Consider the following 14,213-nt stretch of genomic DNA (forward strand, 5'->3'; position numbering starts at 1 on the left):
TTCCCACTAAGGAGCAAAAGGGGTAGATTAAGACTTTTCAAAGTGCTGATTAAAAAAGAAAGTAACTTTAAACATAAACAAAATGCTTATTAAGTTAAAACAAGCTAGCTCTCATGGCATAATTTAAAACCATTATCAAATACTTTATCCCTGATTGCAGGTTGCCTGCCAGTTCTGGACAAGCTGCTCAGACACTCTTCACTCAGGCTGCCCATGGGACAATTTATGCTTCTCCTGCACCTGTGCTTAATGAGCAGCATTTTTGCAGCCATGGCTGTTTTTTGGAGAAAAATAAGGATGCATTTCATGCAAAAACAAAAATAAAACAACAAAACTATACACACACATACACACACAAAGACAGTACACAGACATAAATACAGAGACAAAGAGCACACAGACACAGAGATAGATAGACACACACACATACACATACACAGACAGACAGACAGACAGACACACACACACACACACACACACACACACACACACACACACACAAACCCCCCAAACTCAAAATGAACAAAAAATGACTGTAATTTATGGCCATCCAACCTATCTATAGAAAATCAGGAAATTTATGAACATGCTATAAGATCTGGAAGCTGAGTTTCAAGGTGACCCAGCCAAAGGCTTCCCCAGGCAGGACTGAGAGACTGATTAACAGCAGGATAAAGTGCAAAGATTTTCAGAAAAAAACAGCCATTGTCACCCGGCTATATCTTTTGAAGTCCAGATCTTCTTATCAGGGATTCCCCTCTCCCAGTAGGCAAGCAATTTGGTCAGTAGGGACACTGCTGATAATGTTTACTAGTCTTAAACAAACCCACGTTTTCACTTGGAAAGTAAAAATTTACCCTCAACTTATCCTGTAAATTGTTTTTAGTTTCAATCCTGAATGAATGTATCTGATAAATCATCTTTGCTCTTCACCAAGCTTCATCTCCAGTGTTCAACTTGAAAGAAGTCAATCTCCTTCAGTTCTGTACCACACATGCTCCTACTCATCTCCTTCCAACAGCAAAACACAGATGTGCGCGCTCCCTTTTCTATGGTGAAAATTTAAATGGTCAGAAACGCTGGGAAAATCCTGTTACTAGGGCAATTACAGGAGGAAGCAGGGCACATGCTTCATGGTTGGTTGTGTCTCACCTCTACACTGAAGGCCAACCTCCTTCTAGAAAAACTAAGAAATGAGGCCTCTTTGTGCATGCTGTTGCAACCTAGGATCAAGGTTTTGAAACAAAATCTGGAAATGCTAAAAGTACTACAAACACAGAAATAGTCCTGAAACAAACAAAACTCCCAACTTTCCTGAGGCATCATTTGTCTAATTTTGAGGAGAGAGAAAGAGAGATATTCCCTAGACGGTTGTGAATAGTCATGGTAATATGGGTGTTGTTCATGTGGGTGTTGGAAATGGAACCTGGGTCCTCTAGAAGACCAGCCAGTGCTGAAGCTATCTCTACAGTTCACCACCCCAAGTGTAGTCTTTAAGACTTAACTATCTCCAAATTGGAGATAACTTTGACCGAGGAAGGATACTGTGGCAAGGCAGGTTTATCTTAACTAAGAAAAAGTCTCCGCCTCCCAAATTAAAAACAAAACACGATTTTCAAGTAAAAGGGTGAAGTCCTAAGAATTCCTATAATATTCAGTCAAATATTATTCCATTTTTGCTTGTAAGCCACTAGAGATATTTCTATGAAACTGAAAGAGAAAACTTTCTTCTGAAATGTAGAGAGGGTCCCCTGCAAGGCTCTCATAGATATATTATTCTAAAGTATTTTGAGTACAGTAAATATACCAAACTATCATATTTTTGTGGCAAAATTCTTTTCTAACCGCTTATTTACTTCCTCTAGAACCTACATATTTACAGAGAGACTTTCCTACAGAGTTATCTTGCAAGTATCCTGATTTCCAAGTATGCTTCCCCCCTGGAGGGAATGTTTCCCAGAAGTTCACTGTTTTACAAGGAGCCCTTTTATATTTGAAAGAGAAAACTGTTTTGTCAAGGGATGATGAGAAATTAAAAAAAACTAACCCAGACAGGATTCTAAATTTGGGGCAATCTATGGCACTCCTTCAACTCCGAGTGTTTGTCAGAAAGATCCTCAACAGTTATTTTACACCACTTATAAGAAACTGGTATCCGCTGTGGTTTTCTTGTTTTTAGTTCTTTACATCAATAAAAATAAATGTTAGTTTTGTGTCTTTAATGTGTTGAAGATTTTATAGAGCATACAGTTCAAATTCTCCTTACGGCAGTTACCCAAGGCAGAACTTTTGGCGAAAACAAGAACCTGGTAGAAATAACATATTTTGCTGGTAGCTTTATGTTCTCAGAGCAAACGAGCCCTCGTGCCTAACCGAACAAGAAAGCCAAGTTTGGGGTAAGGATCTGCTACTTTGAAAATTGTTGGCTCCTTGTTTTTGAAGCCCTTCAAAAGCAACTGAGCTTGAGTATGTCTGGAAGAGAGAGAGAGAGCGAGAGGGAGAGACAGAGAGAGACAGATAAAGACAGAGACAGAGAGATAGAGAGAGGCAGAGACAGAGAGAGAGAGAGAGAGAGAGAGAGAGAGAGAGAGAGAGAGAGAGAGAGAGAGAGAGAGAGAGAGAGAGAGAGAGAGAGAGAGCCAATGTTTAGAACTGCTGACTGCAGGGGGGTTGTCTCCGGTCCCCTTTACAACCTCAAGAGTGTAGAATGTTCAGAGAATTTTCAGTGGAACTTTATACATCCTTGAAGCAAATAACAATTAAAATAGTTTTAAAAATCTGGCGGCGGAGGAGGGGGGTGGATAGCGGAATTCTTCCGTAACAGTGAAGTCTACAAAAAAGAAAATGACCACGCAAAGGGGTTGGGGGAAGGCTGGAGGAAGGCAAGACCTAAAGGCTTTTCTGCCCATCCCCGCTCTTTTACAGAGGCCACCTAGGATTCTACTCTGCAAATGGCCCAGTGAACGTGGCATGGACGGGAAAGTTTTTCCCTCCCCTTCTCTCCTAAAGGAAACGGGCACTCCATTCCCGGAGAGGAAAACTTTGCTTTAGGGCTTAGAAACTGTTGCTTCATCTTTGCAGAGAAACTTGGTCCTGTGAGTTTGCCTGCCATCTGCCGAGCTCCACGGAGAGCCCCCGGGGCTGTAGAAGCTCAGGCAAGGCTCACCTTGGCCACGCGTTCACTCTCTCCCAGCCGGCTCTTGTTCGAAATCAGGTAGGTTTTGCGTGGTGGAGCTGGGGTCTGAGGCCAACAGCGCAAAGCAAAAGGGGACCCTAGGCGGCGCACAGGAGACTCAGGAGAAGCACCCAGAAGCAGTCGCCCCACCCCGGGGTTACAAAAGTGAAGTCTGGATTCCTACAGCCACAAGGTGGTGGTCACTTTATGACTTTTTCCGTTCCCCACAAAATACACTCCGGTGAAGACAGACTTTTCTCAGAGGTGATGTAATGTTCTCAAACACCACCACAGTCACCAATTAAAAAAAAAAAAAAAGAGGAAAAAGAGGGGGCAAGCCTTGTCATCCCAGGCTTCACGTAGCCCCAGCTCCTCCCTCCCTCCCCTCCGGGTCTATCTCACTTTACAGTCGTTTCCCATCCCTACCCCCAATCTTTCTCCAAAAAGTTTGACGACCGCAAAGGAAGCCAAAGGGGGAAAAAAAAAGTTCTCTAGCCCCAGACCTGGCGGGAGATCAGCATCTCTTTTGTTCGGGGCGAACCCACCGTCCCCCGTGACGTCACTCGCACTCCGGGCCAATCGGAGCGCGGTCGGCGGCGGCTGCGGCGGCAGGAGGGGTGGGGGGAGCCGGGCCCGTCCCTCCTCCCCAGCCCGCAGGGCCTCGTGGGGGGCGGGAGGGGCCTGTCCCATATAAGCCCCGACTCTTGGGGCTCAGCCGCCCGCACCCGCTGCGCTGCGCTAGGGGAGGAGAGGGACCCCGGGCGTGAGCGGGACCTGCGGCCACAACTTCTGGTCCTCTCCCGCTCTCTTTCCAGTCTCTGTTCCCCATCTTCTTACAGGCGCCCGCTCCTCCGGACTTTTCCCCCGGCAGGCTGCGAAGGGACCCACACTTCGGGGCCACTTGCCTCCTGGGGAGGGCGACTCTCCTCCCATCCACTCAAGATGCTCAGGGGTCCGGGACCCGGGCGGCTGCTGCTGCTGGCCGTCCTGTGCCTGGGGACAGCGGTGCGCTGCACCGAAGCCGGGAAGAGCAAGAGGCAGACTCAGCAAATCGTGCAGCCTCAGTCCCCGGTGGCTGTCAGTCAAAGCAAGCGTGAGTACCGACAGTCTGGCTGAAACCGGCCGGCTGCAGGGACCGGTCAGTCCTCAGCGCCCGCTGAAGTTGTAGGGAAAGTTTTGCGCGCGCGCGTGCCTGGGCGAGCGTGTGTGAGTGCGCGCTTTACTGAGAGAAACCAGCTGTGGACACAAAAGGCTTAGGTTTGAACAAGCTGGTTGGGGGTGGAGAAGATCCTGCAGTGGCGGCGGGGATCGTATGGTCTTACCCCCCCCCCCCCCCAATGCGCTAACCGATTCTACACCTTCAGATTGCCCTGCCAGGAGCCAAAACTTGTGGTGAAAGAGAAAAGTGACAGGAATTTAGACATTCTTACATCTGAGATTAGTGTGGTCCCCACTGCTCCTTATTTTCTTTATTACTAAGTAGTTGGTAAAATATTTTCTAAATGGAGATGAGCAAAGAATATCTAAATAGTTTCTGACCAACTTGAAAGAGTTGGCTCAGCGCTCCTGTTGGGCTACCTCAGGATTCTTCACCAAGAATAAGGATTGGACTTTCTCTTGGAGTTTTTCAGAGACACACCCTTCTTTTACTAGGGCTAGAGGAAATTTTAAAAGTTTCCCCTCCTCATTTTTTAGTTAGTCTCACACTGTAGCCTAAGCTAGCCCGATATTCTCCTTGTGCTCAACTTGAGCAATTCTCCTGCCTCAGTTTCCACAGAGCTGGGGTTACAGGCAGGGTCAGCAGCACACCCAACTTAGTTTTCTTGTCTTTTTTTTTTCTTTTTGCTAAGGCTCTCACATGTTTTAAAAGTAATTTCTATTATTTGCCTATCATAATGTTTCCACACTGCTGATGTACTTCTTCTGGCCAGATGGACATAACATCATTGTATAATTTTTAACCAAGTTAAAAGATAAGAAAAGATACGTAAATACCCACCTACATAAATAATGCTTAAATCTTTGGATAGCTTGTTTCCACATCCGTATTTTAGTGGAATATTGCTTTTAAGAGATTTTTGTGTTCATTCAGTCTTGCCAATTCAGTTGACAAAATTCAGTAATTTTGTGCGGGAAATAAAGGAGGAGGGTTGAAATTATAATAACCTTTCCCTTCAATTCTTCACAGCTGGTTGTTTTGACAATGGGAAACACTACCAGATAAACCAACAGTGGGAACGCACCTACCTAGGCAATGCCTTGGTTTGTACCTGCTATGGAGGAAGCCGAGGTTTTAACTGTGAGAGTAAACCTGAACGTAAGTGGAAGGCAGTAGTCTGGTCACTGGCAAAAAAATGATGCTTACTTATTAAAGTTAACTTTCAATAAAAACAATTTTCCTCTCCCTCCCCCCTCCCCACCCCTGTAGAATTGCCAGTAATTCCCTCTCTGTCAAACCTCTGGTATTGGCTTTCCGCATGCTCCTCTTACCTCTAAAACAAATGTATTCCAAACTAGTTTCCAAAACCTTCATTTTATTCTCTCAAAGAATTTGATTAGAAAAATGAAAGGTTTTGCCTGCCTTCCTTCAAAAAGAAAACTCACGGAAGTTTGCTTATAAAAGTTTCATTTGTTAGAAAGTTATCTCAGATCTTTGGCTCTCACATTATGGGCCCGAGAACTGCTTTGAAGCGCCTGTGTTGTAAAGTGATTTGTTAGCTGCAGTTCAATGAGAAACCACCACCACTTCTGAGACTTTGGAGGACCTTGATACTTTTCTTGTGAATCACAGCGGTCCCTCCAGAGAAGCTGCTCTGGCTACAGGGGAAGCATGTCAGTCAGGCTGACAAAGGCCGGCGCATGCTGAGAGGAAGGCAACCTTCAAACTGTGTGCCTCCCGCATGGCCCTTGAATTGATTTCCCCAGTGTGAGGTTGGAATTTGAAATCTTTCCTTTGCTACTCAGCTGGTCCTAGGGTGTGGCTTCTTCCTGAGAATTCTTTACCTTGTAAAGAGAGAACAAATTGCAGAGCTTGCCAAAGGCCAAGAACTATGGTTTCATTAAATCGTAACTTGAAATTTCTTAAGTATCATCTCAGTTGCACGTTGTGGTGCTATCTGTGAACTAGAAGAGGGGTGTCTCCTTCAGATGGATGGGAGGGATAGACAAGCTTCTGCGTGTGTGAGGCTCACATGGGCTTCTTCTTCTTCACAGCTGAAGAGACTTGCTTTGACAAATACACCGGGAACACTTACAAAGTGGGTGACACTTATGAGCGCCCTAAAGATTCCATGATCTGGGACTGTACCTGCATCGGGGCTGGGCGCGGGAGGATCAGCTGTACCATTGCAAGTAAGAAAGGCACTCTGTGATGTGGAGGGCCCACAGATATGTATTTCTCTGTCCTGTCCCTGCCGTTTTCTGTTGCCCGTGACTGAATATTTCTTGCTTTGGGATTTACCCAAGTGGTCCTATCCAGGTGGTAACCCATCTACTTCTTGTACCTAAGCAGAAGAAGAAGGGTCTAATGGAGATTGTGTGTGTGTGTGTGTGTGTGTGTCTGTGTGTGTGTGTGTGTGTCTGTGTGTCTGTGTGCAGGCACGTGCTCATATGCCCATGCCTGTGTGCACTCGAGAGAGAGCCCGAGCTTGTGTGTGTGTACAGTGGAACCAGGTAGATCTCTTGGTTCTTTTCAATAAGGCTTGCCCAGAGGATCTACTTATTTTATATCACCTGGGCATCTTCAAGCCAGATTGTGATCATCTGCAGTGATGAACCAGCCACACTTCTGTTCTTTGCCGTGCCGTCTGGTTCTTTATGATGAATAGGTTAGACTTACGGAGCTGATCTTTCTGTTCTCAAATACGCAGTGTATTTCCAAGGAACTTTGGGTGCTGGGCTTCATGAACTCTGTAGCTAAGGCAATCTTTCCAGTATGACTCACTGGGTTGCCGATACTTTCTATAAATAAGGCATTTTAAAAAATAGCTTTTAAATATAAGTCCTATGGCCAAAAGAACCAGTCATATACCCAACCAATATTCCCAAGACTTAATGTTAGGGTTTTTCCAAGTTTCTTAGCAAAACCTGAGAGTCAATAGCTCACAGTGTTTAGAATTCTGTAGACAATCCAGCCATTGGACTTAACAGCCTGAGAAAGTATCAGGGCTTCCACACTCGTGAGTATGTGTGTTTGCTTTCCTCCAGAGTGGTATTTATGTTCTAGAGGAAAATACAGTCTATCCCTACGCCCAGGAAATTGGAATGCTGTGCCATATAGCATATTTACTGTATAAGAGGAGGCTATTCCTCCCAGTCCTTTTCTGTCTTGAGAACAAACTATCTGTAACCTCTCTGGGGGATCCATTATTTATGACCCCTTTGCCATTCAGATTTCTCTGTGGCTTCCCTTTGTGCTCTTGCAGTTCACCCAAAGTGAGCAGCTGTGTTGTTAGCCTTTCTCCTGCCTGTGACAGGACAGCTGTTCTCAGGTTGAGGGGGTCTCATGTGAGCCCACATAAGTACCTCTCTCATATGTAGCACAAGATCACCACCTCCTTTAATTCTCTGTGTGTATCACTTTCTCGTCTTGTATCTGGAACAGATCGCTGCCATGAAGGGGGTCAGTCCTACAAGATTGGTGACAAGTGGAGGAGGCCACATGAGACTGGTGGTTACATGTTAGAGTGTTTGTGTCTGGGAAATGGCAAAGGAGAGTGGACCTGTAAACCTATAGGTAAGTGGCTTGTAGGGATGGCTGTGGGCAAGGGACAGGGTGGGGTGGGGTGCAGAGCTGTGATGTGTGGAGCCCAAATCACTGGGGAAGAATTACAATGGAAAGATCAGCGAAATGTTATAGAATGTTAGAGGATTCCCAGTCTTAACGAAATCATATCCTGAAGTACAAACCATAGAGAAATCTTAATTTTGTTTCACAGGCCTGAGATAGAGTTAAAATATTTAGGAAGGCGTAATTTCTTTTGTTTATCTCTGATGCTGTCTCCTTGGTGAAGACTTGTTATTTAAAGGTGGAAAAGTGACACTTTTGACACATTTCTTGTTGGAACGCATTGGACTAAAACACAGCGTGGCGTGTGATTCTAGTCACACCTTGGTAATTCCTTTAAAAACAAAACATGCTCTTTTTGTCTCAGCCTCATTTGTACTCTGTGAATACAAGTTTTTGATTCTGCTTCCTAGTTCTCCAAATCATAGTTGTTGGATTTCAAATTTGTTTTCTCTTTGCTTTTTATGGAAGTCTAAAAATGAAATGGCTTTCTTCTCATTCTATTTAAGTCATTTGTGATTCAGATTGAGATTTGGTTTAGGGACACAGCTTAGTGATAGAGTACTTGCTGGGTTCAGTCCCCAATACCGCATTAATGAATTTAAGATTTTTTTTAAAAATTGGGATTTTTGCACAGCATCCTCCCACGGGGTACATACATTGATTCTTCCCACTTGAAATGTTAGTGAGAAGCTTGGGAACTGGCAGCAAATGCGGTCTATGTACTCATTAGGGGAACAGAGTTTGCCTGCCAACTGGCCCTGGGCTTCCTTTTGCTTTGGCTACATGCTATGTGCTTAGCTGCAGGGTGTGCCTTCTTTTCTGAACAGAGTGCTACTTAAAAAAAAAAGTGGCTGGATTTTTGCTTACACACTACACTTAGAATTACAGGGAGATGCTATAATTTTAAATAGCTTTTTTTTCTTCCCCTCCCTCTCTCTTTCTGTTTTCTGATTTCTTCTACAGCCGAGAAATGTTTTGATCATGCTGCTGGGACTTCCTATGTCGTGGGCGAGACCTGGGAAAAACCCTACCAAGGCTGGATGATGGTGGACTGTACTTGTCTGGGCGAAGGCAGTGGGCGCATCACCTGTACCTCCAGAAGTAGGTTTTAGCTCTTTTCTGTTGAAAATACGGCCTGCCGTTGGCTTCTGGATTCCTAGAGAGAGTTGTAGTGCTATGTCACTTGGAGGAGACCCAACACACAATATGCTTCGGCAACTTTAAGATATCCAGAAAAACTGTAAAACCAACACATTCTTCTTCAGAGAACACTAAATAAGTAGAAAAAGCAATTCTCCATTCAATGCTATCTTACGCAGCCAACTAGTAAAAAGAGCCTTAGTGTTTATTCAAGTGCTGAATGGTTCATCTTAGACCTGGAGATTATCACTGAGGTATTTTCCTAGTACTAAGGACAATTAAATCCCTAAAGTAGCATGAAAATTAATCCTTTGACATGGGGAAGCTATTGTCATGGAAATAAAAGGCTCTAAAAGTTCAGATTTCCTTCTACGCTTGAAGTTTAAGTAAGGTTTATTTACAAAACAAAAACCCAGTGAAAATGAGAAGTGTTCAGTGTCACCCTTCTAATGGGAATGTGGAATCAATTTCTGTGTGTTCACTTACTGGGCTAACACACTGTTTAAATTATAACTCATCTTTGCTCTTGAGCTACAATATGAAGGGTCTCACTTCTTTGTGAATTAGATACTGCTGTAAGTGCTGAGTTAGGAAAGAAAAAAAATCAACCATTGATGTAGGCAAACACATCCACACACAGGAACAGAGGTCAAACGAAGGTCTTTGCTGGTTGGTACTTTCCATCAAGACCCCAGCTAACAGTGTTGTCACACCTGCACCTTTCCAGCACTGTTTTCAGTGTCTTTGTTGACACTCTTCATGCTGTACTTTGTAAGTGACTAAGTATCAGCAAACTTTGCCCATCTCTCGAGTTCTCTGGAGGCTGGGCTATTTATTGTTCAATTAATATTTCCCTCCCTCTGCCCCCTTATACAAAGTGAGTGCTTATAAAATGTCATTGAACAGATGATTTTATCAGAAGAGTTTTAAGTGATCAGTAAAAGTTTGAATTAGATTTCTTTCTAAAATTGCTTATTTTGTGTGTGGAGGTGGAAGGCACACATGCCAGTGTGTGCACGGAGAGGTCAAAGGACAATTTGGAAGAATTGATTCTCTCCACCAAGCAGGGTCCAGTGAGCTCAGGTTGTTAGGTTTGGTGCCAAGTCCCTTTACCCACTGAGCCATTTCAGTGACCCAGAATTAGACGTCTAATTTGTCTTAAGCTAAAACATTGCTACAGAGGTCTCGGAAGACTGAAGATCATCACATTTTTAAATGCTAAAGATCTAATGAACCAATAAGTTTGGAGGAAATATATTTTGTATGTTGTATTTTTGTTTAGCAAATTTGATCTTGGGTGGTATTCTTAATTAACTACTTTAAGCTAAATAAATAAAACACATTCAAGATATTTAGATTTGATTTTACATTCATTTTAAAACCGTGCTTCAGCAAATTCCAAGGCTGTTGTTAGTTTGAAATTCTACAGATGGAACTTTGAACACAGAGGCAGCAATTAAGACTTCAGTACAATCTTAGAAGGGGCACTAAGGATGCCTGAGGCCAGTTTTTTTTTTTTCAGTAATAAAGGATAGCATCCTTAACTCCAGAGCAGATCTTTTTTTTTAAAGATTTATTTATTACATATACACCAGATCGAATTGTAGATGGTTGTGAGCCACCATGTGGTTGCTGGGAATTGAACTCAAGACCTCTGGAAGAGCAGTCAGTGCTCTTAACCTCTGAGCCATCTCTCCAGCCCCCAGAGCAGATCTTTTAACCATAGGATAAAGGGTCATTTTTGTTGGTGAATTTTATACTTTGATGATGATGATAATGACATAAAGTCTTCTGAAGCCCTGGCTGGCCTAGAACTTCCTGTGTTGCTAAGAAAGACCTTGAACTCTTAATCCTCCTGCCTCTACCTCCCAGGTATTGGGTGTAGAGAGGTGGTGACTTTGTTTGTGACTTTTAAAACAGGTATTTTAGGGTAGGGCAAGAAAAGAGAACCTTCTAGCCAAAGAAAGTGTTGTTCCACAGAATGTCCTTTACATAACAAGTGGAGGAAGGTATGCTTTAATCACCTCCTTCCTGGCTTCCCTGGGGCAGCTGGACGAGTCCCTTTGAGAATGACCTGCCTCCCTAGTGTGTCTAGAGTTGTATGGAGAGTTGGATATTAGAAGGAGGGCCATACGCAATAATTACCAGGAGAGAGTCTGGAAGACACTGAGGAGTGAAAGACTAGTAGAATGCCAGAGATTGAATTGTGTCCAAGAAGCAATGTAAAAAGTCTTCAAAAAAATTTTTTAATCAATGAAAGACACCAAACAAGTTTTTTTGGCAAATTGAAGAGGTGGGACCCTACTATAACAAACGTATCTGATTTTAATATCTGCAGCAGCACTAGGTAGGGACACGTTACACCAACACCCACTTACAAGCATTCAACTACAGTATTGGTGTTTTTGTATGAGTGACTGCATGCCTGTCGGTTACTACCTGAATTCTACACTCAATGCTTGCTGCTTTTCTGAAACAGACCGGTGCAATGATCAGGACACCCGGACATCCTATAGAATTGGAGACACATGGAGCAAGAAGGACAACCGAGGAAACCTGCTCCAGTGCGTCTGCACAGGCAACGGCAGAGGGGAATGGAAGTGCGAGCGGCACGCTCTCCAGAGCACTTCAGCTGGTGAGGCGCCGGGACTGGGGAGTAGCTTGACACACCATCTGAAGATGATTTATAGCATTCCAACTGAGAAGCTGAGATCCTTTACATAATTTTGTTTAAAGCTGGTTTGTCATTCTATGGAATAAAAATGGGTCTTGGAGGTTGAGAAATGCATTTAGCACTACAAGGTAAAACAGAGGTTTGAAAATATATAAGACTCAGGTAATGGCTCCATCAGTACAGTGCTTTGTGCATGCAAAACAGAGTTCAGTGCCCAGAACCAACATACAAATCCAGGTGTGGTGGTGTTAGTGTCTGCACCAAGAAGGGGGAAGCAGGTGGGTGGGGGTCACTAGTTACCCAGCCCACCCTACGTGGCGAGGGTTCCAGGATCTTGAGGGATGCTGTCTTCCACGCGCAATGCTCCCCACACACATGTGCATGCATACACACATGCACCCTCACTCACATGCCTGAATAAATAGTGAATGAGTGTGTAACATGCACTCAGAATCCTCACAGCCCTGGGTTCAATTCCCAGCCCGCAAACAAACAGCAGCTATTGTATAGAATTTAAAATGACAAGTAAGTGAAAGATATTTGTATCACAAGTGTTTTGTCAGAGTCTGAAGAAGGTGTTGAGAGTGTTTGTGTAGAGTACTTGCCTACCGTGCGCGAAGCCCTGGGTTTGATCTCCATCACCAGATGTCATGGGGGTGTGGTGGTGCCTGTGATTCCAGGGATCAGGAATGTGATATCCTAACCTTGCTGTTTAGCCACTTAGCAATCAATCATTTAGCTAAGAGTAATTAGATTTTTTTCCTTTTGATGAATTTATCCTGACCTAATTAATTCTTATGAAAGTAAACAAGGTTAGATTTGATGATCTCTACATTATCTAATTATCATCAATAAAATAGCTATTGGCCAAAGACAGAACAGTTACAAGTGTCAGTCCACTGAACTATGTTAAGGATTAACTGGGAGTTAACTGGGATAAATAATACATGTTAACTATTTTTATGACATTATTAAATTATACTGAGGTATTTCATTATTAAAAGGCTTGAAAACAACTGTTAAACAAACAACCTATCCTTCGAGGGCCTTGTCTGAGGTATCTTTGGGTCCTAGTGTTAAGCTACGCTGAGGGTGATGCTCGATTCACTCCAGTAGTCATTCCCCCACCAGCTCTGCTGCTGCTGCGGGCTCTGGCCTCAGAGACAGATTTCTTAAAGTTCGAAGAGAAGAAAGCACATTCTGTCATGTTACTGTCCGAGAAAACTTATGAGGACCGATTGGGTTTTAGGAACACACACACACACCCTAGGTAATTCTGCTGAGTAACAACCAGGAAGAGGGCTAACAGGAAACCCATGGCTATTCAGGGTACCCCCCCCATGAGCACAGTTTCAGACAGGGCAGGAAGTCGACTGGATTGGCAGAGTCTCTTGGGAAGAGGAAGGCCCAGACACTGTGTTTGACAGCTGTGAGGCAGGAAGCAGGAGGCAGACCGTATCAGGTGAAGGGAGGACAGGGGCATGGATGGCATCTAGGAATAATGTCAGGTCAGTTGATTGAAACTTAGAACCTGGAAGGGAATGGCTAGCAGCCAGGCAGGAGAGGAGCTATGGAGGAGTGTGGAGTTCGCAGATGAGGTGCTTCCTGACATGACTGAAGGTTCATTGAAGATTACTGCTGTGTTGTGTGGCAGAGTACTGTTTGTCACTTGGATAATCTTATTCTGGGGGCTCAGGTGAGATCATCTTATGGATCGCTTCTTGGGATGAATGCAAAAGCAGAAACTCAGAATGGGAGGGACATTTCATTCGAGTTCCAGGTCAGACCAAGGCTCTGGACCCCGGTTTTGTTTGTTTGTTTTTTGCTTTTTTTTTTCTTTTCCAAGACAGGCTTTCTCTATTTAGCTGTCGCTGTCCTGGAACTCGCTCTATAGACCAGACTGGCCTTGAACTCACAGAGGTCCACCTAGCTCTGCCTACCGAGTGCTGGGATTAAAGGTGCCACCATCACCACCTCCTGGCTGACTCTGGACTCCTTGATTTCTCTCTTTGAGTTTTGTAAGTTTTCCTTCTCTTGCTCTTAGGATCTGGCTCCCCCACAGATGTCCGAACAGCAGTTTACCAACCCCAGACTCACCTGCAGCCCGCTCCATATGGCCACTGTGTCACCGACAGCGGTGTGGTCTACTCGGTGGGGATGCAGTGGCTGAAGTCACAGGGAAACAAGCAGATGTTGTGCACTTGCCTGGGCAATGGAGTCAGCTGCCAGGAGACAGGTAGGCACCATCTCTATGCAGTAGCACCTTAGAACTTATGTTTAGCTTATACCGTATCTTTGCTTGTAAGAAAATGTAAAACAATAAAACCCAGATAAAAATCACAGTGGTTGACATTTTCTTCCAGTGTTTTTACTTTGGGTTTTTTTTCCTATCATGAGGATCAAACTGCTTTGTGTTATCTGTATTTGCCAGAAGT

General features: G+C 44.1%; 1 protein-coding gene across 13 annotated transcripts in view; it reads left to right on the forward strand.

Moving 5' to 3' along the window:
* Positions 1–3,878: 3,878 nt before the first annotated feature.
* Fn1 (fibronectin 1) overlaps positions 3,879–14,213 on the forward strand; it is a 66,536-nt gene continuing 56,201 nt past the window's right edge. For 7 of the 13 annotated variants that reach the window (XM_040753375.1, XM_040753376.1, XM_005070517.4 and 4 more), the window contains exons 1-7: positions 3,882–4,268; positions 5,364–5,492; positions 6,389–6,526; positions 7,779–7,910; positions 8,928–9,065; positions 11,584–11,739; positions 13,823–14,014. In XM_040753375.1, the coding sequence (XP_040609309.1) occupies positions 4,118–4,268; positions 5,364–5,492; positions 6,389–6,526; positions 7,779–7,910; positions 8,928–9,065; positions 11,584–11,739; positions 13,823–14,014 (1,036 nt within the window). In that variant the 5' untranslated portion in view covers positions 3,882–4,117. Of the gene's footprint in view, positions 4,269–5,363; positions 5,493–6,388; positions 6,527–7,778; positions 7,911–8,927; positions 9,066–11,583; positions 11,740–13,822; positions 14,015–14,213 lie in introns of all 13 variants that reach the window. The other 6 variants (XM_005070516.4, XM_040753374.1, XM_040753377.1 and 3 more) reach the window with 2 other exon arrangements.

This window comes from Mesocricetus auratus, unplaced genomic scaffold, assembly GCF_017639785.1.
Source record: "Mesocricetus auratus isolate SY011 unplaced genomic scaffold, BCM_Maur_2.0 Super-Scaffold_100010, whole genome shotgun sequence".
NCBI classification, from domain to species: domain Eukaryota; kingdom Metazoa; phylum Chordata; class Mammalia; order Rodentia; family Cricetidae; genus Mesocricetus; species Mesocricetus auratus.